This window comes from Schistocerca serialis, chromosome 1 (assembly GCF_023864345.2).
Source record: "Schistocerca serialis cubense isolate TAMUIC-IGC-003099 chromosome 1, iqSchSeri2.2, whole genome shotgun sequence".
NCBI lineage: Eukaryota > Metazoa > Arthropoda > Insecta > Orthoptera > Acrididae > Schistocerca > Schistocerca serialis.
Window position 1 is genome coordinate 1,261,794,303 of NC_064638.1, and position 18,473 is coordinate 1,261,812,775.

Below are 18,473 nucleotides of genomic sequence, written 5' to 3' on the forward strand. Positions count from 1 at the left end.
CTGATTTGGGCACCTGTAGCATGGTATTCCGTTGGTGCCACTGTTATTCTGCGCGGTCACATTCTTGCCAGGCATTAAACGTAACCATTCTGGCTGATCATGTCCGTCCTATGGTACAATGTTTGTTCCCAATGGCGAAGTTGTCTTCTCAAGGCAACAGGGGCGCTGTCCACACAGCTCACATCTTGCAGAACCGGTTTTGTGAGCATGAGGATGAATTTTCGCACCTCCCCCGGACGCCATAGTCACAAGATATCAGTATTATTGAGCCTTTTTGCACTACTTTGGAGAGATGGGTGGGAGATTGCTGTTCACCTCCTTTATTATTGCCTGTTACTATTTTTAGAACCACTCAGGCCATATATTTATCGATTCCGAGAAGACTGAAAGCTGTCCTGAACGTCAGTGGAATTCCTAAGTCGTATTTGGCGTGATAATGTGTTGGGGTTTTGGTGTTTCCTTAATATTATCCATCCATTGTACTATTGGTGCCTATATTTGCCATACTGTAAAGTGCGTTGCACCAATAAATTACTCGTCCTGGTCGATGAACTACATAAATTAATTATAATACTTACAACTTAACTGACCCGACTGAAATAAAATTAGTACACGTTTTTTCTCTGTTCCATGGTCAACTTTGCAAGCATTAGTGTAGAGTAGTACTTGTACGTGTTCCTGACGATAAGGTCAATCAAGACGTTGAACATCCCATTCCTTGATTCTTAATCTAGTTATATTTACCAACCTGCTGCTTCGCAAGACTTTTTCTAAAGAGAATTTTAATTTTAACTTACAACACAATCATTATATTTCATTATCAGTCTTGAGGTAATTCAGAAAATTCATTACACTACAAACGGCAATGATAAATAAAGGTAGTTATTAAAATGGAAAAACTGGTAGAAGCGGACCTCGGGAAAGATCAGTTTGGATTCCATAGAAATGTTGGAACACGTGAGACAATACTAACCTTACGACTTATCTTAGAAGAAAGATTAATAAAAGGCAAACCTACGTTTCTAGCATTTGTAGACTTAGAGAAAGCTAATGACAATGTTGACTGGAATACTCTCTTTCAAATTCTGAAGGTGGCAGGGGTAAAATACAGGGAGCGAAAGGCTATTTACAATTTGTACAGAAACCAGATGGCAGTTATAAGAGTCGAGGGGCATGAAAGGGAAGCAGTGGTTGAGAAAGGAGTGAGACAGGGTTGTAGCCTCTCCGCGATGTTATTCAATCTGTATATTGAGCAAGCAGTAAAGGAAACAAAAGAAAAATTCGGAGTAGGTATTAAAATTCATGGAGAAGAAGTAAAAACTTTGAGGTTCGCCGATGACATTGTAATTCTGTCAGAGACAGCAAAGGACTTGGAAGAGCAGTTGAACGGAATGGACAGTGTCTTGAAAGGAGGATATAAGATGAACATCAACAAAAGCAAAACGAGGATAATGGAATGTAGTCAAATTAAATCGGATGATGCAGAGGGGATTAGATTAGGAAATGAGACACTTAAAGTAGTAAAGGAGTTTTGCTATTTAGGGAGTAAAATAACTGATGATGGTCGAAGTAGAGAGGATATAAAATGTAGACTGGCAATGGCAAGGAAATCGTTTCTGAAGAAGAGAAATTTGTTAACATCGAGTATAGATTTAAGTGTCAGGAAGTCGTTTCTGAAAGTATTTGTATGGAGTGTAGCCATGTATGGAAGTGAAACATGGACGATAACCAGTTTGGACAAGAAGAGAATAGAAGCTTTCGAAATGTGGTGCTACAGAAGAATGCTGAAGATAAGGTGGGTAGATCTGAAGAAGAGAAATTTGTTAACATCGAGTATAGATTTAAGTGTCAGGAAGTCGTTTCTGAAAGTATTTGTATGGAGTGTAGCCATGTATGGAAGTGAAACATGGACGATAACCAGTTTGGACAAGAAGAGAATAGAAGCTTTCGAAATGTGGTGCTACAGAAGAATGCTGAAGATAAGGTGGGTAGATCACGTAACTAATGAGGAGGTATTGAATAGGATTGGGGAGAAGAGGAGTTTACTCTTATGGATACTGGAAAACACTTTGGTAAAAACTAGGGTCCAAGCCGCAGGAATACATACTGGATACACATAACTGTGATAAGCCCTTAGCCGGCCGGAGTGGCCGTGCGGTTCTTGGCGCTGCAGTCTGGAATCGCGCGACCGCTACGGTCGCAGGTTCGAATCCTGCCTAGGGCATGGATGTGTGTGATGTTCTTAGGTTAGTTAGGTTTAATTAGTTCTAAGTTCCAGGCGACTGATGACCTCAGAAGTTAAGTCGCATAGTGCTGAGATCCATTTGAACCATTTGATAACCCCTTGCCGGCCGCTGTGACCGAGCGGTTCTAGGCGCTTCAGTCCGGAACCGCGCTGCAGGAATAAAAAAAAATAAAAATAAAAATAAAAAAACACGCCCGCTTAAATTCCTTATTGAGTTTTGGATGAATTACCGAAGCCGCCGAACAGTTATTACTATTATTATTATTATTATTATTATTTGACCGTGTGCTTAATGGATGAAAGGCCATCGGATTTTTCTGCTGTGGTTTCTGATGTGTTTCAACCGAGTGCGGCTGTTCTGAGACTGAATAGTGGAATGACTGAAAGTTCGTCCATTATTAAGGACCACAAAGGTTGCAATGTACAAACTGATATGTATTTTCTACTAAACACACAAATTGTGAGACAGTTGCTATCTTCGCCTTACACGTCTAATTACGGTTATACCTTTTTATTGGTTGCTGATTTTAAGTACTTCGTCACTCGAAATGATGATGGTTAACATTCACAACAATCCTCACTGCAATCCATGGTTGTTGCTGGCCGACGCTGTTGACACGAAACACTTAATTCGGCACTTGTCACTTTTGGTTTCATATCACTCGCGAATGCAATGAAAGAGCCTCCGCGAAGATTGCGACAGCAAGAAACAAACGAGAACCGCAATCGGGCGCACCCCGGGCAACGTTGACCTATCAGCGGCTAATCCTTCAACAACCGGAACGGACTTCTGAGGAAATGAAGACCAATAAGACCCTACCCAAGCGGTCTTTCCTAAGGCCACTTGTGATGATGTCGATAAACATTGAAGGAATATCGAGAGACAAACAAGTTTTATTGTCTGGCTTGTGTAAAGAATATCAATGTGACTTCCTCCTGATTCAATAAACTTATCGGGGCAGTACAAGACCCGCACCCAAAACAGATGGAATGAAGATGATCTTGGAGAGACCACATGAACGGTACGGTAGTGCCATCTTTGCCAGGCCAGTAATTAGAGTCACTCCTGCATCACTGACTGACAGGCAAGACATAGAGATATTAACCGTTAGCAGTATAATGTTACCTCTGTGTACAAACCCCCAGAATCAGATTTTGTCTTCACTGAGCCTGGCAATTTCAGTTACCAAGACTTTAATTTTGTATTGGACGATTTCAACTGTCAGAGCTCTTCATGGGGCTATAAAGAAACTAACAGCAGCGGAGTGGAACTACAGACCTAGGCTCAGGTACACGATTGTAGATAGTGTCGGAAGTTCCATGCGGCTTTTCGCGGATGATGCTGTAGTATACAGAGAAGTTGCAGCATTAGAAAATTGTAGCGAAATGCAGGAAGATCTGCAGCGGATAGGCACTTGGTGCAGGGAGTGGCAACTGACCCTTAACATAGACAAATGTAATGTATTGCGAATACATAGAAAGAAGGATCCTTTATTGTATGATTATATGATAGCGGAACAAACACTGGTAGCAGTTACTTCTGTAAAATACCTGGGAGTATGCGTGCGGAACGATTTGAAGTGGAATGATCATATAAAATTAATTGTTGGTAAGCCGGGTACCAGGTTGAGATTCATTGGGAGAGTGCTTAGAAAATGTAGTCCATCAACAAAGGAGGTGGCTTACAAAACTCTCGTTCGACCTATACTTGAGTATTGCTCATCAGTGTGGGATCCGTACCAGATCGGTCTGACGGAGGAGATAGAGAAGATCCAAAGAAGAGCGGCGCGTTTCGTCACAGGGTTATTTGGTAACCGTGATAGCGTTACGGAGATGTTTAATAAACTCAAGTGGCAGACTCTGCAAGAGAGGCGCTCTGCATCGCGGTGTAGATTGCTCGCCAGGTTTCGAGAGGGTGCGTTTCTGAATGAGGTATCGAATATATTGCTTCCGCCTACTTATACCTCCCGAGGAGATCACGAATGTAAAATTAGAGACATGAGAGCGCGCACGGAGGCTTTCAGACAGTCGTTCTTCCCACGAACCATACGCGACTAGAACAGGAAAGGGAGGTAATGACAGTGGCAAGTAAAATGCCCTCCGCCACACACCTTTGGGTGGCTTGTGGAGTATAAATGTAGATGTAGATGTAGATGTAGATCTACTGCTCATACATGACCCGAAACTGCCAAGCTCCTTTAATAGTGGCAGATGGAAGAAAGGGTACAATCCCGATAACATCTTTGTTAGCAAGAAACTCGTTGGCCAATGTGGAAAACTGATTGGGGAGCCAATTCCCCATACGCAGCATCGGCCCATAAATTGTACGGTCAATGCAGTTGTTAAGCCTAAACAAGTTCCTTTCAAAAGAAGGTTCAATTTTAAAAAGGCCAATTAGAAGAAATTTAGAGGGCTCATTGATGTAGAAATAACAAAAACCCCCCACAACCTGAGATGTAAGACTCTTTTGTCATACTCGTTCAGAAGGTGTCCAGGAAAACAATACCGCGAGGATGCAGAACACAGTATATTACGGGACTGTATGAGGACGCAAAGCCACTACTGGAAAGATACCAGAAGCTTTTCGATAACGACCCATTTGATGATGAGACACTTCCAGCAGGCGATGAACTCATGTCAGTCATAGCTGAGAACCGCAATGTCAAATGGTGTGATCTCATGGAGAACCTGGACATGAAAGTGAACAGTCGGCGGGCTTGGAAACTGTTAAAGAACCTTAACGGTGACGCCACAAAGTCAAATGATAAACTTACTAACGTCACGGCAGACCAAGTCGCTACTACACTCCTTATGAATGGCAAAACCCACGGCAGAAAGTACCAGGAACCATTAGCACGTGATCCGGCAGAGGAAAATCATCACCTCAAGGCACCATTTACAATTTCAGAACTTACTGCAGCCATTTCCAGTTTGAAGATTAACAGAGCTCCTGGTATTGATGAACTTAGAGTCGAGTAAATTAAAAACTTTGGCAGTAATACCCTACAGTGGCTGCTAGATTTGATAAAAGGCTCCATATTCCAAAGATGTGGAGGAAAGCCCGAGTGGTTGCACTTCTGAAGCCAGGAAAGGACTCTGATGATCCAAAAAACTTCCGACCTGTGTCTCTTTTATGTCACTGTTTTAAGAGCTTGGAACGTCTGACGCTAAGCGGCATAGAAAGCGTCTTGGAACAACAGATCATCCCACAGCAGGCAGGTTTCCGACCAGGCAAATCGTGCTGCGGTCAAGTCCTGAACCTGACCCAACATATCGAGGATGGGTCTGAGAGGAAAGAGATCACGGGAGTGGCATTCATAGATCTTTCAGTTGCATATGATACTGTAAACCATCGGAGGCTCCTCAGGGAAGTATATAATGTGACAAGAGATTACCGTTTAACATCACTGATAGGTACTTTCCTGCATAACAGGAGATTTTTCGTCTGACTCGAGAGCAAGAAGAGCAGGTGGAGAAATTAGAGGAATGGTCTACCTCAGGGAAGCGTCCTCGTCCCAGCTCTGTATAATATATATACAAATGACCAACCAGTGCCAATCATCAAGGTCCAATTTATGTATGCCGATGACACTGCAGTTGCAGCCCAAGAAAACAATTTTATGGATGTAGAGGAGAAACTAACCAGTACCTTAGAAGCTCTCTCCCAGTATTATGAGGCAAACCACCTAAGGCCGATCCCTTCCAAGACGCGGGCCTGTTCATTCCATTTAAAGAACAGGGAGGCAAATCGTGAATTAAATGTAATATGGAGAGGTGAACGTCTCGAGCATTGTAATACGCCCAAATATCTTAGTGTCACGTTGGATCGCACACTGACCTATAAACATCATTGTAATGCCACAAGGGAAAAAGTCTCAACTAGAAACGACATCATCAGGAAACTAACCAGCGGATCCTGGGGTGCGAACCCAAAAGTCCTGAGAACTTCAGCTCTTGCGCTCAGTGTGTCAGCCGCGGAATACGCCGCTACAGTATGGTCTGCATCAACACACGCGGGAAAAGTTGATGTCGCGGTGAATGAAATGGCAAGGATTGTTACCAGATGATCGAGGCCAACCCCAGTGCACAGGATGTACTTAATTATGGGGATCGCACCGCCCAACATACGACGTGACATCGCTGCCGAAGCCGAAAAAACCAAGCAAGAATAGGACATGCGTCATCCTTTATATGGACATCAGCCTGCTGACCGACGGCTTTGTTCGAGGAAGAGTTTCCTGTCACGTACCCGAGCCCTGGAAGGGTCGGCTGCAGAGAATCGTTTGAAAAGGTGGGACATCGACCTAAGAAACCCCCATAAAGATGTAAAAGAAGAACTGGCGCCTGGTGGAGACCTACCATACACAGTATGGAAAACCCTAAACCGTATGAGGGTAGGAGTGCCAAAGTACAAGACAAACCAGCAGCAATGGGGTTTCCTAAAAGAGAATGAGAACACCCTTTGTCTGTGTGGATCTGTCCAGGATCCTCAACACCCGCTTATCTGTCCATATTTAGACCAGCCCTGCACACTGAATGACTTATGGGAGGCAAATGACAAGGCCATATTGGCTGCTGATTTTTGGAAGTCTGAAGTCTAGTTCCGGACACGGAAAGTAAGTAAGTAAGTAAGTACGCGCGAATCGGTATCGGTGAGGGTCGACCGCACGACGATCAGGGGGACGCACTCACTCGTCATACTCCGGTGAATTTACCGTTTACTACTGACTCGACCACCATTCTTGCCCGTCTCTCCAGTACCACTGCACACTCAACACTCGTCTCACTGCCTCCTGCAGCGCTCGACAATCGACCCCTGTCTGCTATCGACCTGGGTGTCGGATACTAGCATCTATGTTTGTGGTATCACGGATCCCTTACAAGCTACGCTCGCAGGTTCGAATGCTGCCTCGGACATGGATGTGTGTGATGTCCTTAAGTTAGTTGGGTTTAAGTAGTTCTAAGTCTAGGGGACTGATGACCTCAGATGCTAAGTCGCATAGTGCTTAGAGTCATTTGAACCATTTGATAAGCCCTTTGATAAGCTATGGGGCTACAGTTTGATGGAATAAAGCAGAATGGAACGTGGCTACCAAGAAGCTTAGAATATCCAGAATCCTACATCAATCTAGTGAATGTGGTAAATATAGGAATTAGCAGGAAAGTGCTGGCAGACTATACAGAACTTCCATCTGCTTTAATAAACCGTTTAAGCTAACAATTGGAAGTAAGGGGCAGTGGAAGTATGAACCACGATATCGTTCAGTGCCGAAAACAATCTAAGATGCTGGGATGTACGGGTACATCCTAGATTAAAGGGAGCAATCTCCATAGGGAAGCTGGCTGCGGTATTCCAGGCTCAATATCTGGCACCAGCGTGTTCGTGGAAGAGAATCTGTGTAGGTACTACAAGCATCTTGTCATCTACTTTCATTCAGACAGCAAACAGTTCTGAAATCACTTTCAGCTTCTGCAACGAGATCAAAGATCGTTCCAGAATGCCCTGAAGCCCTTGTGAGGCTAGGAGAAAGCAATAGCGTAAACGTGTTGCGGGCTCCTGCACTCAGGAATTAATGGCAATGAACGAGCTGATAGGCAGATGCGACGACTCCAGTTGTTGGAGTGGGAAATGTCCTAACCACCACTAAGGGAATGTTAAAATCAAAACAATGTAGCTGCATTAGGAGGCAGCCCACAGAATATTGGGCTAACATATATAGATAAAGCTATGGTACGCTGATGATGACAAAGCCATGTTTCAGGAGAAGTTCTGCAATCCTGGGCTTCAACAGGAATCAGATAAAATTCATGGTAGGTCTAATCACTCGATAGAGAAAGAAGCCGCTAAGTGTAGACTATGTAGTGAGGAGGATGAAAGAACACCATATTTAGCCTTCCATTACGACGTGAACGAAACTTAAAACACACAAATATTTGGGTCATTAATACCCGAAGAAATTGTGCCCTAAAGAGCTAGTTAGAGTCCCCTACTACTTTTTAAGAGTACCAACTGACCTTACTAGAAACATTGGGTGAGAAACCGAACACTAAACTCAGTTTCGGTGTGGGCATGGTGGGCTGAGAACACAGTTATTTTGTCTACCTGTGCAGATCAATCAATCAGTCAATAACACTGAATTAAAAATCGAAGTTTCCATAATATGGCAAGTGTAAAAGATTGTTTACTTTCCATTCGTATCGAATGAAATTGTTTCTCGTGAAGTTCACCACATTCAGGTAACAGTAAAGTGACTATTTACCTAATTAAAACTAATTTACAGTCAGGTACAACTTAACCTATGAAGTTTTTGTAAATACATGAGGTATTTGTTATTACTTTAATGACTTAAATAAAGACATATTATGTCATAATATTTCTTTTCAAAATTATGTTTTTGCTTACTTTTCTTTGTTTTAAAGTAAAATTATTAGGATGACTATCTTTCTGAGATTCCATGTTTACAAGTTGTAACTTCCGAAAAGTTCTCATCATTAATGAACGAATAAGAAAAATGTAATAGTTTAAAATGCACCCGGGTATCGCGGACACTCATAAAAATTGTGTATGTTGTACTTTAAGAAAGAACGATTGATTTTATCTAATTATTCTAAAACTTGGTTCGTAACAAGATTCTATGAGACTATCAAACAAGGTTGCAAATAAGCGGTTTGAGAATACAGTTAGACTGCCCCACAAAAAATACGATTGAACATACGAGATAAAAATTCTAACATTAGTAGTTGTAGTTATAGTAGTGATAGTTCGCGAATTGTAGCTGCACCGAGTGTTTTTGCAGTCACAACAGGAGCAGGTGCTCCCAGCGCAATTCTGCATGATTTGCTTGCAATAAACTTATGTGAATGACCGCTATTTCCAAATTGTTCCACGATCACCACCTCAGTGCAATATCGAATTTGCCGAACTCAAAACTCCAGTGCAGCTAACGATATCACTGGTTCTGGTGTAAGTCACCTTTCATTACACACATTTAATTACACAGAAGGGTAGCACAAAATGAATTGAGAGTCCTCAGGATCGTCTTGTAGACAGCTGTTGAAGCAGTTGGATATGTAAGCTACGGAAAAAACGTATTCTCATGAAGCATGTTACAAATAACCCATGAAACATCAAAAGCAATAACAACGACCATCAAACTTCCTGGCAGATTAAAACTGTGTGCTGGATCGAGAATCGAACTCGGGACATGAGCCTTTCGCTGGTAAGTGCTCTACTGACTGAATTACCCAACCACGACTCACAACCCATTGTCACCGCTTAACAGCCTCCAGTACCTCATCTCCTACCTTCCAAACTTCACAGATGTTATCCAGAGAAACTTTAGAATTCCTGGAAGATAGGATACCGAAGAGACGTAGCTTAGCCACAGCCTGGAGGATGTTTCTAGAATGAAATATTAACTGTGCAGTGGTGTGTGCGCTGATATGAAGCTTCCTGGCAGTTCAAAACTGTGTGGCGGGTGGAGACTCCAACTCGATTTTTGCATTTCGGAGGCAAATGATCTACAGTTCTGAGAATAATCAGTTCTCTTCCTTGTATTTGTTTTTCTTGTCTTTTATTCAGTACCAACAGTTCACTTCCATATAATAGGGTCGGTAATGCAACTGCAGTATGAAATTTCGGTCCTGATTCCTTTCGTTTTATATTCTTTAAAATTCTAGTAATTCTTCCACAGACACTTCCAAATCTATTCAACTTAATCTGCATACGTTATTGGTGGTCATTTTATATCCAACATGGTTAAAAATGTCCTCAGCTCGTGGTCTCACGGTAGCGTTCTCGCTTCCCGTGGTCCCGGGTTCGATTTCCACCGGGGTCAGGGATTATCACCTGCATCGAGATGACTGGGTGTTGTTGTGTCGTCTTCATCATCATTCATCCCCATTACGGTCGGAGGAAGACAATGGCAAACCACCACGATTAGGACCTTGCCTAGTACGGCGGTGCGTGTTTCCCGCATCGTTCGCCTACGCTCTGTCAACAAGCATGGCACTTCATTTCCATAGTTAAAAATATTTTACCCTTTTCAGTTGTTTTCTATGTACTACTATCATAGTTCCCAGTGAATATTTTCCATAAAATGCCAGTGATTTAGGTTTACTACACTCAGCTGGCGGCTACACGGGTAGCGGAGGCTGTGTGGCGTGGTCTGGGCGGTTTTTTAGGTTAGAAGGCCTCGGGAAAGTACGGGATGGGCTGTAATCTCAAAGGGTGCATGGCAAATACAGGACGTGCTTGGATCAAGGAACAGTCGGAATTGTAAGTTGTTGTAGTTGTGCTTGCAAAGTCCCTGAGCTTCAAGCGCTAATCGAAAGCACAGAAGCTGAAATCGTTATAGGTACAGAATGCTGGCTAAAGCCTGAAATAAGTTCTGCAGAAATTTTTACGAAGTCTCAGACGGTGTTCAGGAAAGATAGATTAGGCAGAATTGGTGGTGGAGTGTTTGTGTCTGTCAGTAGTGGTTTATCTTGTAGTGAAGTCGAAGTAGATACTCCGTGCGAATTGGTATGGGTGGAGGTTATACTTAACAGCCGAACTAAGTTAATAATTGGCTCCTTCTACCGACTCCCAGACTCCGATGATATAGTTGCTGAACAGCTCAGAGAAAATTTGAGTCTCGTAACAAATAAATACCCCACTCATACGGTTATAGTTTGGTAGGGACTTCAACCTTCCCTCGATATGTTGGCAAAAACACTTGTTTAAAACCGGTGGTAGGCAGAAAACATCTTCCGAGATTGTCCTATATGCTTTCTCCGAAAATTATTTCGAGCAGTTAGTCCACGAACCCACGCGAATTGTAAATGGTTGCGAAAACACACTTGACCTCTTAGCCACAAACAATCCAGAGCTAATAGAGAGCATCATGACTGATACAGGGATTAGTGATCACAAGGTCGTTGTACCTAGGCTCAATACCGTTTCTTCCAAATCCACCAGAAACGAACGCAAAATAATTTTATTTATAAAAGCGGATAAAGGGTCACTAGAAGCCTTCCTAATAGACAATCTCCATTCCTTCCGAACTGACTATGCAAATGTAGACGAGGTGTGGCTCAAATTCAAAGATATAGTAGCAACAGCAATTGAGAGATTCATACCTCATAAACTGGTAAGAGATGGAACTGATCCCCCATGATACACAAAATAGGTCCGAACGCTGTTGCAGAGGCAACGGAAAAAGCATGTGAAGTTCAGAAGAACGCGAAATCCCGAAGATTGACTAAAATTTACAGACGCGCGAAATTTGGCACGGACTTCAATGCGAGATGCCTTTAATAGGTTCCACAACGAGACATTGTCAGGAAATTTGGTAGAAAATCCGAAGAAATTCTGGTCGTATGTAAAGTACACAAGCGGCAAGACGCAGTCAATACCTTCGCTGCGCAGTGCCGATGGTACTGTTACAGACGACTATGCCGCTAAAGCGGAGTTATTGAACGCAGTTTTCCGAAATTCCTTCACCAGGGAAGACGAATGGAATATTCCAGAATTTGGAACACGAACAGCTGCTAGCATGAGTTTCTCAGAAGTAGATACCTTAGGGGTTGCGAAGCAACTCAAATCGCTTGATACGGGCAAGTCTTCAGGTCCAGATTGTATACTGATTAGGTTTCTTTCGGATTACGTTGATACAATAGCTCCCTATTTAGCAATCATATACAACCGCTCGCTCACCGATAGATCTGTACCTACAGATTGGAAAATTGCGCAGGTCGCATCAGTGTTTAAGAAGAGTAGTAGGAGTAATCCATCGAACTACAGACCTATATCATTGACGTCGGTTTGCGGTAGGGTTTTGGAGCATATACTGTATTCAAACATTATGAATCACCTCGAAGGGACGGTCTATTGATACGTAATCAGCATGGTTTCAGAAAACATCGTTCTTGTGCAACGCAGCTATCTCTTTATTCGCACGAAGTAATGGCCGCTATCGACAGGGGATCTCAAGTTGATTCCGTATTTCTAGATTTCCGGAAAGCTTTTGACATGGTGTGATAGGTGGCAGCTGACGCTAAATAACGAAAAGTGTGAGGTGATCCATATGAGTTCCAAAAGAAATCCGTTGGAATTCGATTACTCGATAAATAGTACAATTCTCAAGGCTGTCAATTCAACTAAGTACCTCGGTGTTAAAATTACGAACAACTTCAGTTGGAAAGACCACATAAATAATATTGTGGGTAAGGCGAGCCAAAGGTTGCGTTTCATTGGCAGGACACTTAGAAGAAGCAACAAGTCCACTAAAGAAACAGCTTACACTACACTCGTTCGTCCTCCGCTGGAATATTACTGCGCGGTGTGGGATCCTTACCAGGTGGGATTGACGGAGGACATCGAAAGGGTGCAAAAAAGGGCAGCTCGTTTTGTATTATCACGTAATAGGGAAGAGAGTGTGGCAGATATGATACGCGAGTTGGGATGGAAGTCATTAAAGCAAAGACGTTTTTCGTCGCGGCGAGATCTTTTTACGAAATTTCAGTCACCAACTTTCTCTTCCGAATGCGAAAATATTTTGTTGAGCCCAACCTACATAGGTAGGAATGATCATCAAAATAAAATAAGAGAAATCAGAGTTCGAACAGAAAGGTTTAGGTGTTCGTTTTTCCCGCGCGCTGTTCGGGAGTGGAATGGTAGAGAGATAGTATGATTGTGGTTCGATGAACCCTCTGCCAAGCACTTAAATGTGAATTGCAGAGTAATCATGTAGATGTAGATGTAGATAATTTAATATTATATTCCGAGCCTATTTTATTCAAATAATGAATTTCGTTTTGTAAATAATCTTACCTTGAAAAAGTCAGTGTAAGATCATCAGCATATGGAAGGGATTTTAGCTTTACTGAATTGTTTAGTTGTACTCCAGCGTTCATCCTAGAATTTCATCTGCAAGCTGTATCGTCAATAAAAATACTGAACACCGTAGAGGATAAACTGCAGACTTGTCTCACCCCTCCATTTCTTTGTTTTGGTTCTGTATACAAGCTTCCTATATCTACGTTTACTGATGTTTCTTAATGTAGACTTTATAGCTGATGTACGCTGTAAAGTGTAACCTCTGTGCATCGTTATTCCCCATAACTTCTCTCTAACCACTTTATCGAAAGCGCTGTCAAAAACCGCAAGAGTAAAATATGTTTTTTGTTAAACTTTCTCTGCTTTTCAGCAAAATGCTGCAAAACAAATACTGCATAGGTCGTTCTTCGTCCCTTTCTAAATCCAACCTGTTCTTCCACTAGTAAACATTCTGCTATTGTTTTCAAATTTGTGTTTAAAATTCTTGCATAACGTTTATATGCTGTGTCAATAAAACTTACACCACTTTTATATTCTTTCCTTTCTTATATATCGGTATTACTTTTGCCCTCTTCCGATTTCGTAATACATCTTTTTGCTTCCAGGGAGTTTAAAACAAACGTAATAATTTACTGTGTATTGGTAACCCCCCATATTTAATTAACTTTGCATAAATTCCACTTATACGTGTTGCTTTTCAATTTTTTGTGCTTTTCAAAGATGCTGTGCCATCTAGACCTTTTCCTTCTATTTCTAGACCATAGATTTTCATAGTATTTAATCCACTCCTCTTTCGTAATATTATTCAAATGAACTGTACCATTTTCTGTTTTATTTTAAAATGCTTATATGCTATCTGCTGTTGGTCATGAATGTAAAAAAAAAAAAAAAAAGAAATGTTCAAATGTGTGTGAATTCCCAAGGGACCAAACTGATTAGGTCATCGGTCCCTAGACTTACACACTACTTAAACTAACTTATGCTAAGAACAACACACACACATGCCCGAGGGAGGACTCGAACCTCCGGCGGGAGGGACATGAATATAATGTTGGTGAACTCTCTTCACTATTCCTTCTCTATTTATAGATTTATTTATTTTCCGGAATAGGCATTGAAAGATATTTTTATACACTGTTTGGTTTTCTTGTGTTGCTTCCGCAGTTTCCATTGACCAAATTCTTAATCCACGCCTTCAGTGACATTCTCCTAATTTCTCATTTGCAGATATTTTAAATAATTTTTTAAAGTATTTGTCCATTCTTCTTCAATGGTGTCCCAGGTGGCTAATAGTTCTTATTCATTTGAGATCCACATGTTTTTGTCGTGTGTATTGAAAGGTAACTGATGCCTCGGTCTTACTTTGCTGTGGTACAAAAACTGCTGTCAGAGTTATACTTTCCCTCTTTGTTTCTAATCGTTGCTATTATAATTCTTTCGTTCATATATTCATAAGTCCAGATATAATTTTCCCATTATCTGTTTAGGTATATTGCTACACCTCCTCGTGCTCTTTCTTTCTGTTGTACTCCACTAAATACAACATTATGTTAAATTTCTGACGTATTTACTACCTTTCAGTTCTTCTTAGTTTCTGATTTAACTGCAATTGTTATTGTGAAAATATCTTTGCTATTTATTGTTCTTTGTAAGCAATTCCTCTTGTATTCCATGTAGCTAATCTTGCTTTTCGAGATATTTATGTTCTTTTGTCACTTTCTCTAGCTGGAGTCGTCATGGAAAATCCATCTGGTTTTCCTATGTAAATTTGGGGACTGGGAGTATTTTGAAATGTCCCTGAATGGGTTACCAACCCAGAGTAGGTAAGATTGGTGATGGGGCTGCCATCTTCGAGTTTCCTTACTCAAACCTGCTTGTCTCCGTAAATGAGTACTAGTGCAGAATTTCCTCTGTACTCGATCTCGTAGCTATTCGGCTGATCTTCGCTCACGAGAGATTCGTTAGCTTGACGGGTTGTCATTTAAGAGAGAGAGACTTTATATTTAGATCATCACCGTGCAGGAATTAATGTAAGTACATGTATAACCTTTTAAGTCCCTCGCAATGGACAATCGCTATGAATTTGTGACACTTCCTCACTGTATGAAACACAGGATGAACAAGGGATGACCAAACTTAGTCTCTGCAGGCAGTGTCCCATTCCCTCATTTCTTGGGCACTTAGGAGACATCTTGTAAAGTATAATAGGACATCGTTCTTTAAACATGAGCCTTTAATATGACAAAATTGCGTTTATTACGGAAAACAATACGTTTAAAGACTTCAAGTCTCTTAAGATTTCAGGAAAATGCCTACTCTAAGACTTGCTTGCTAGTATTGGAATAGTGAAAGAAACAGCGGGTACCATTTCGTAGGAAAGTAGGAAGACTCTCGAAGAGTCGGTCCGATGATTAGATTAGATTAGATTCAGTTTTCGTTTCATAGACTTATAAATTAGATGATTCTCCTGTGTGCGGAGCAAGTCAGAAAGCATAACATAAAAAATAAAATACATTTGAATATAACACTCACTTCCATGATCGCTTGTCAGAAGCTTGTCAAAATATGTGACTACATTACAGTAAACTGGAACCGCTAATAGTTACAGAATTAATACACTGTCAGAATGAAACATAGTTATGCAAATTTAATAAATTTGTCATTCACAAAATATCTAATATTGACTGTTGTGACCCAGTGCTGCTAGAACTGAAATCTAACAGACATTTTTTACTTAAACTGGTCTGACAGTACCTGCTAAGATATTCATCTATAGAGTAGAAGGAGTTACCTATCAAAACGTCTTTCAAACTCTGTTTAAACTGTGCTTTATCTGAAACCAAGTTTTTAATGGTTGCTTCCAGTTTATTGAAAATGTGTGTTCCTGAATATTGTACCCCTTCTTGGCTGAAGCAAACTGATTTTAGGTCATTATGTGGATTGTTTTTATTCCTAGTACTGATATTATGTATTGAGCTATTGGTTGATAATTGAGGCGTATTGCTCGAACAAGTTTCATTATGGAATAAATATAGTGAGGAGCAGTGGTTAGAATACAAAGTTCCTTGAACAGGTTTCTGCATAGTGTCCTGGAATTTACACCACAAATGAGTCTTATTACACGCTTTTGCACTCTAAAAACCTGTACTCGATTCCACGGAGAATATGATCCCATATGACATATAGAATGAATGTAAGTAAAATACTAAGTTTTCTTATACTTCTATCAGCTATATCTGACATCATTCGCACTGCAAATGAATAAGTTGTCTTTAAGAGTACTCTTACGACAATGTGATCGCTATGCATCTCGTAGCAAGGATCAGAAACTGTAGAGGATCAGAAACTGTAGAGGATCAGAAACTGTAGAGGATCAGAAACTGTAGTGGATCAGAAACTCTAGAGGATCAGAAACTGTAGAGGATCAGAAACTGTAGTCTGCTCACCCGCATCGTGGCTGCTTGGCAGGATGATGGTGTCGTCCCGGAACCAGGAGGAGACGGAGACATCGTCCCGCACGAAGGGCGGGATGACGCAGCGCAGCACCGCCGTGTTGCCCAGCAGCGCATGCGCGCGGTACACCTGCACCTCGTAGTCCTGCACCACCACTGCAACAGAAGATGAAAGCTCGCGTTATGGCCGAAACGTCTCGCGCCAATGAATTGTTGGAAGCAATATAAAAGGGGGAGCCAATAAATACATCAAGTAAACGAGTAATAGTGTCTCATACCGTTGTACAGGGGTACCTAGTAATCCAAATTGTACTGGATCCTAGCAACTGCTTAAATGCTCAATAAAAGTCATTAGTAATAGTGACCGATGACTTCAGGTATAAAGATTCGCGCTCTTCCTGCTAGTGGCCTTGTCAAAGAGGGAAGATGAGTGGATGGAATTATGGGAGACCCTTTTGGGATGGGAAAGGTGGAAGAGTCAACATTGGTCAACGGCCTCTGGATGGAGAAGACAATCGAAACTATTGCATTAAAACTCATATAATGTGCATCCACTGGCCTTGTGACCAGTAATTGAAACAGTGTCTTGATGATCTCTCATTTACAAAACATTCAGGATTAGTCCTTCATTCGGATCTCCAGGAAGTGGGAGGTGACCATGACAGGCAATTGCATAAGCAACGAAACGGTAACGTTCTACCAATTGCTCGTGGAATGTCAGAATTTGATCGTGAGAGGGAAGCTAGGAAATCTGAAAAGGGTTTAATGAAGGGTCAGTCTGCATTTAGTGGGTATCAGTGTAGTGAAATGGGAAGAAGATAAAGATTTCAAGTCAGACAAATGTAGGGCAATGTCAACAGCAGCAGAAAATGCAATAACGGGAGTAGGATTCGCCATGAATAGGAAGATAGGGCAGTAAGAAAGTAACTGCGAACAGGACAGGATTATTCTCAGCAGAATAGACAGGAAACGAACGTCAGCAACAATAGTTCAAGTATAAAAAGCAACGTAACATGCAGAAGATGAAGAATGAGAAAGAATATATTAGGATATTGTATGGGTAAGTCAGTATGTAAACGGGGATGAAAATTCAGAAATCACGTAGGACTGGAACGCCGTAGCAGGGGAAGGAATGGAAGACAGAGTTGTGCCTGGTTCGAAGAAGTAGGAGAAGGTTTAATTCCGATGTATTTTACCTAGAAATAGCGAATAAACTGATAAAAACCACAAAAAGAGGAGGGACAACTGCAAACTGGATAGAGGCGCGAGAAAATTCCAGCCGGAGTATATCCTGTTGAGACAGAGATCCCAAAATCAACCATTGGATTCTTCCAAAGATCTGTCAAACTCTAATACTGAGCTCCCTATGCTTTCCATAGAGACTCTGATTTCCTCCTTTGGTGCGTCATCGCAGAGGCCTTCTATGTCCTCTTTCCGCCTATCTGCTCTCTCCTCTGCGTTTAACTGTGGAATAATCGCCCACGCCATTACTTTTAATTTCACCGAAGGTTGTCTTGAATTCTCTATGTACTGAATCTCTCCTGCCAACGCAATACATTTTCCGATTTCTTCACGTTTATCCTACACCATTTGGCTTTAGCTTTCGTGAACTTCCAGTTTATTTCATTCTCAAGTGTATACTGCTATATTCGTTTCATTTCGTTATTTATTCGATCAGTAGAAGTATTTCTTCTGTTACCATAGTTTTCTTCACAGTTACATTCCTTACACCTATATTTCTCTAGATTCTGTGACTAAAATAATGCCAATGAAGCTACTGTCTTCATAGGTTCAACAGCTGAAGAGGTTAGTCCAATGATCTCAAAGGATTTACCCATTCAGTTTACATGAATCAAGGTTCTGTCGTCAGTGACAATAAAGAAGGCTCAAGATGAGAGATTGAGATACTTTGGAAATGATTTGCGATTTGAGTGTTTTCACAAAGATAAGTTGTATG

At 41.4% G+C, this 18,473-nt stretch overlaps 1 protein-coding gene across 1 annotated transcript in view; it reads right to left on the minus strand.

The window, feature by feature from the left end:
* LOC126456813 (Down syndrome cell adhesion molecule-like protein Dscam2) overlaps window positions 1-16,766 on the minus strand; it is a 389,296-nt gene extending 372,530 nt beyond the window's left edge. The window contains exons 1-2 of the mRNA XM_050092611.1: window positions 16,718-16,766; window positions 16,511-16,672 (exon numbers count right to left, since the gene is read on the minus strand). Of these exons, the coding sequence (XP_049948568.1) occupies window positions 16,511-16,672; window positions 16,718-16,766 (211 nt within the window). The remainder of the gene's footprint in view (window positions 1-16,510; window positions 16,673-16,717) is intronic.
* Between the last annotated feature and the right edge of the window lie 1,707 nt (window positions 16,767-18,473).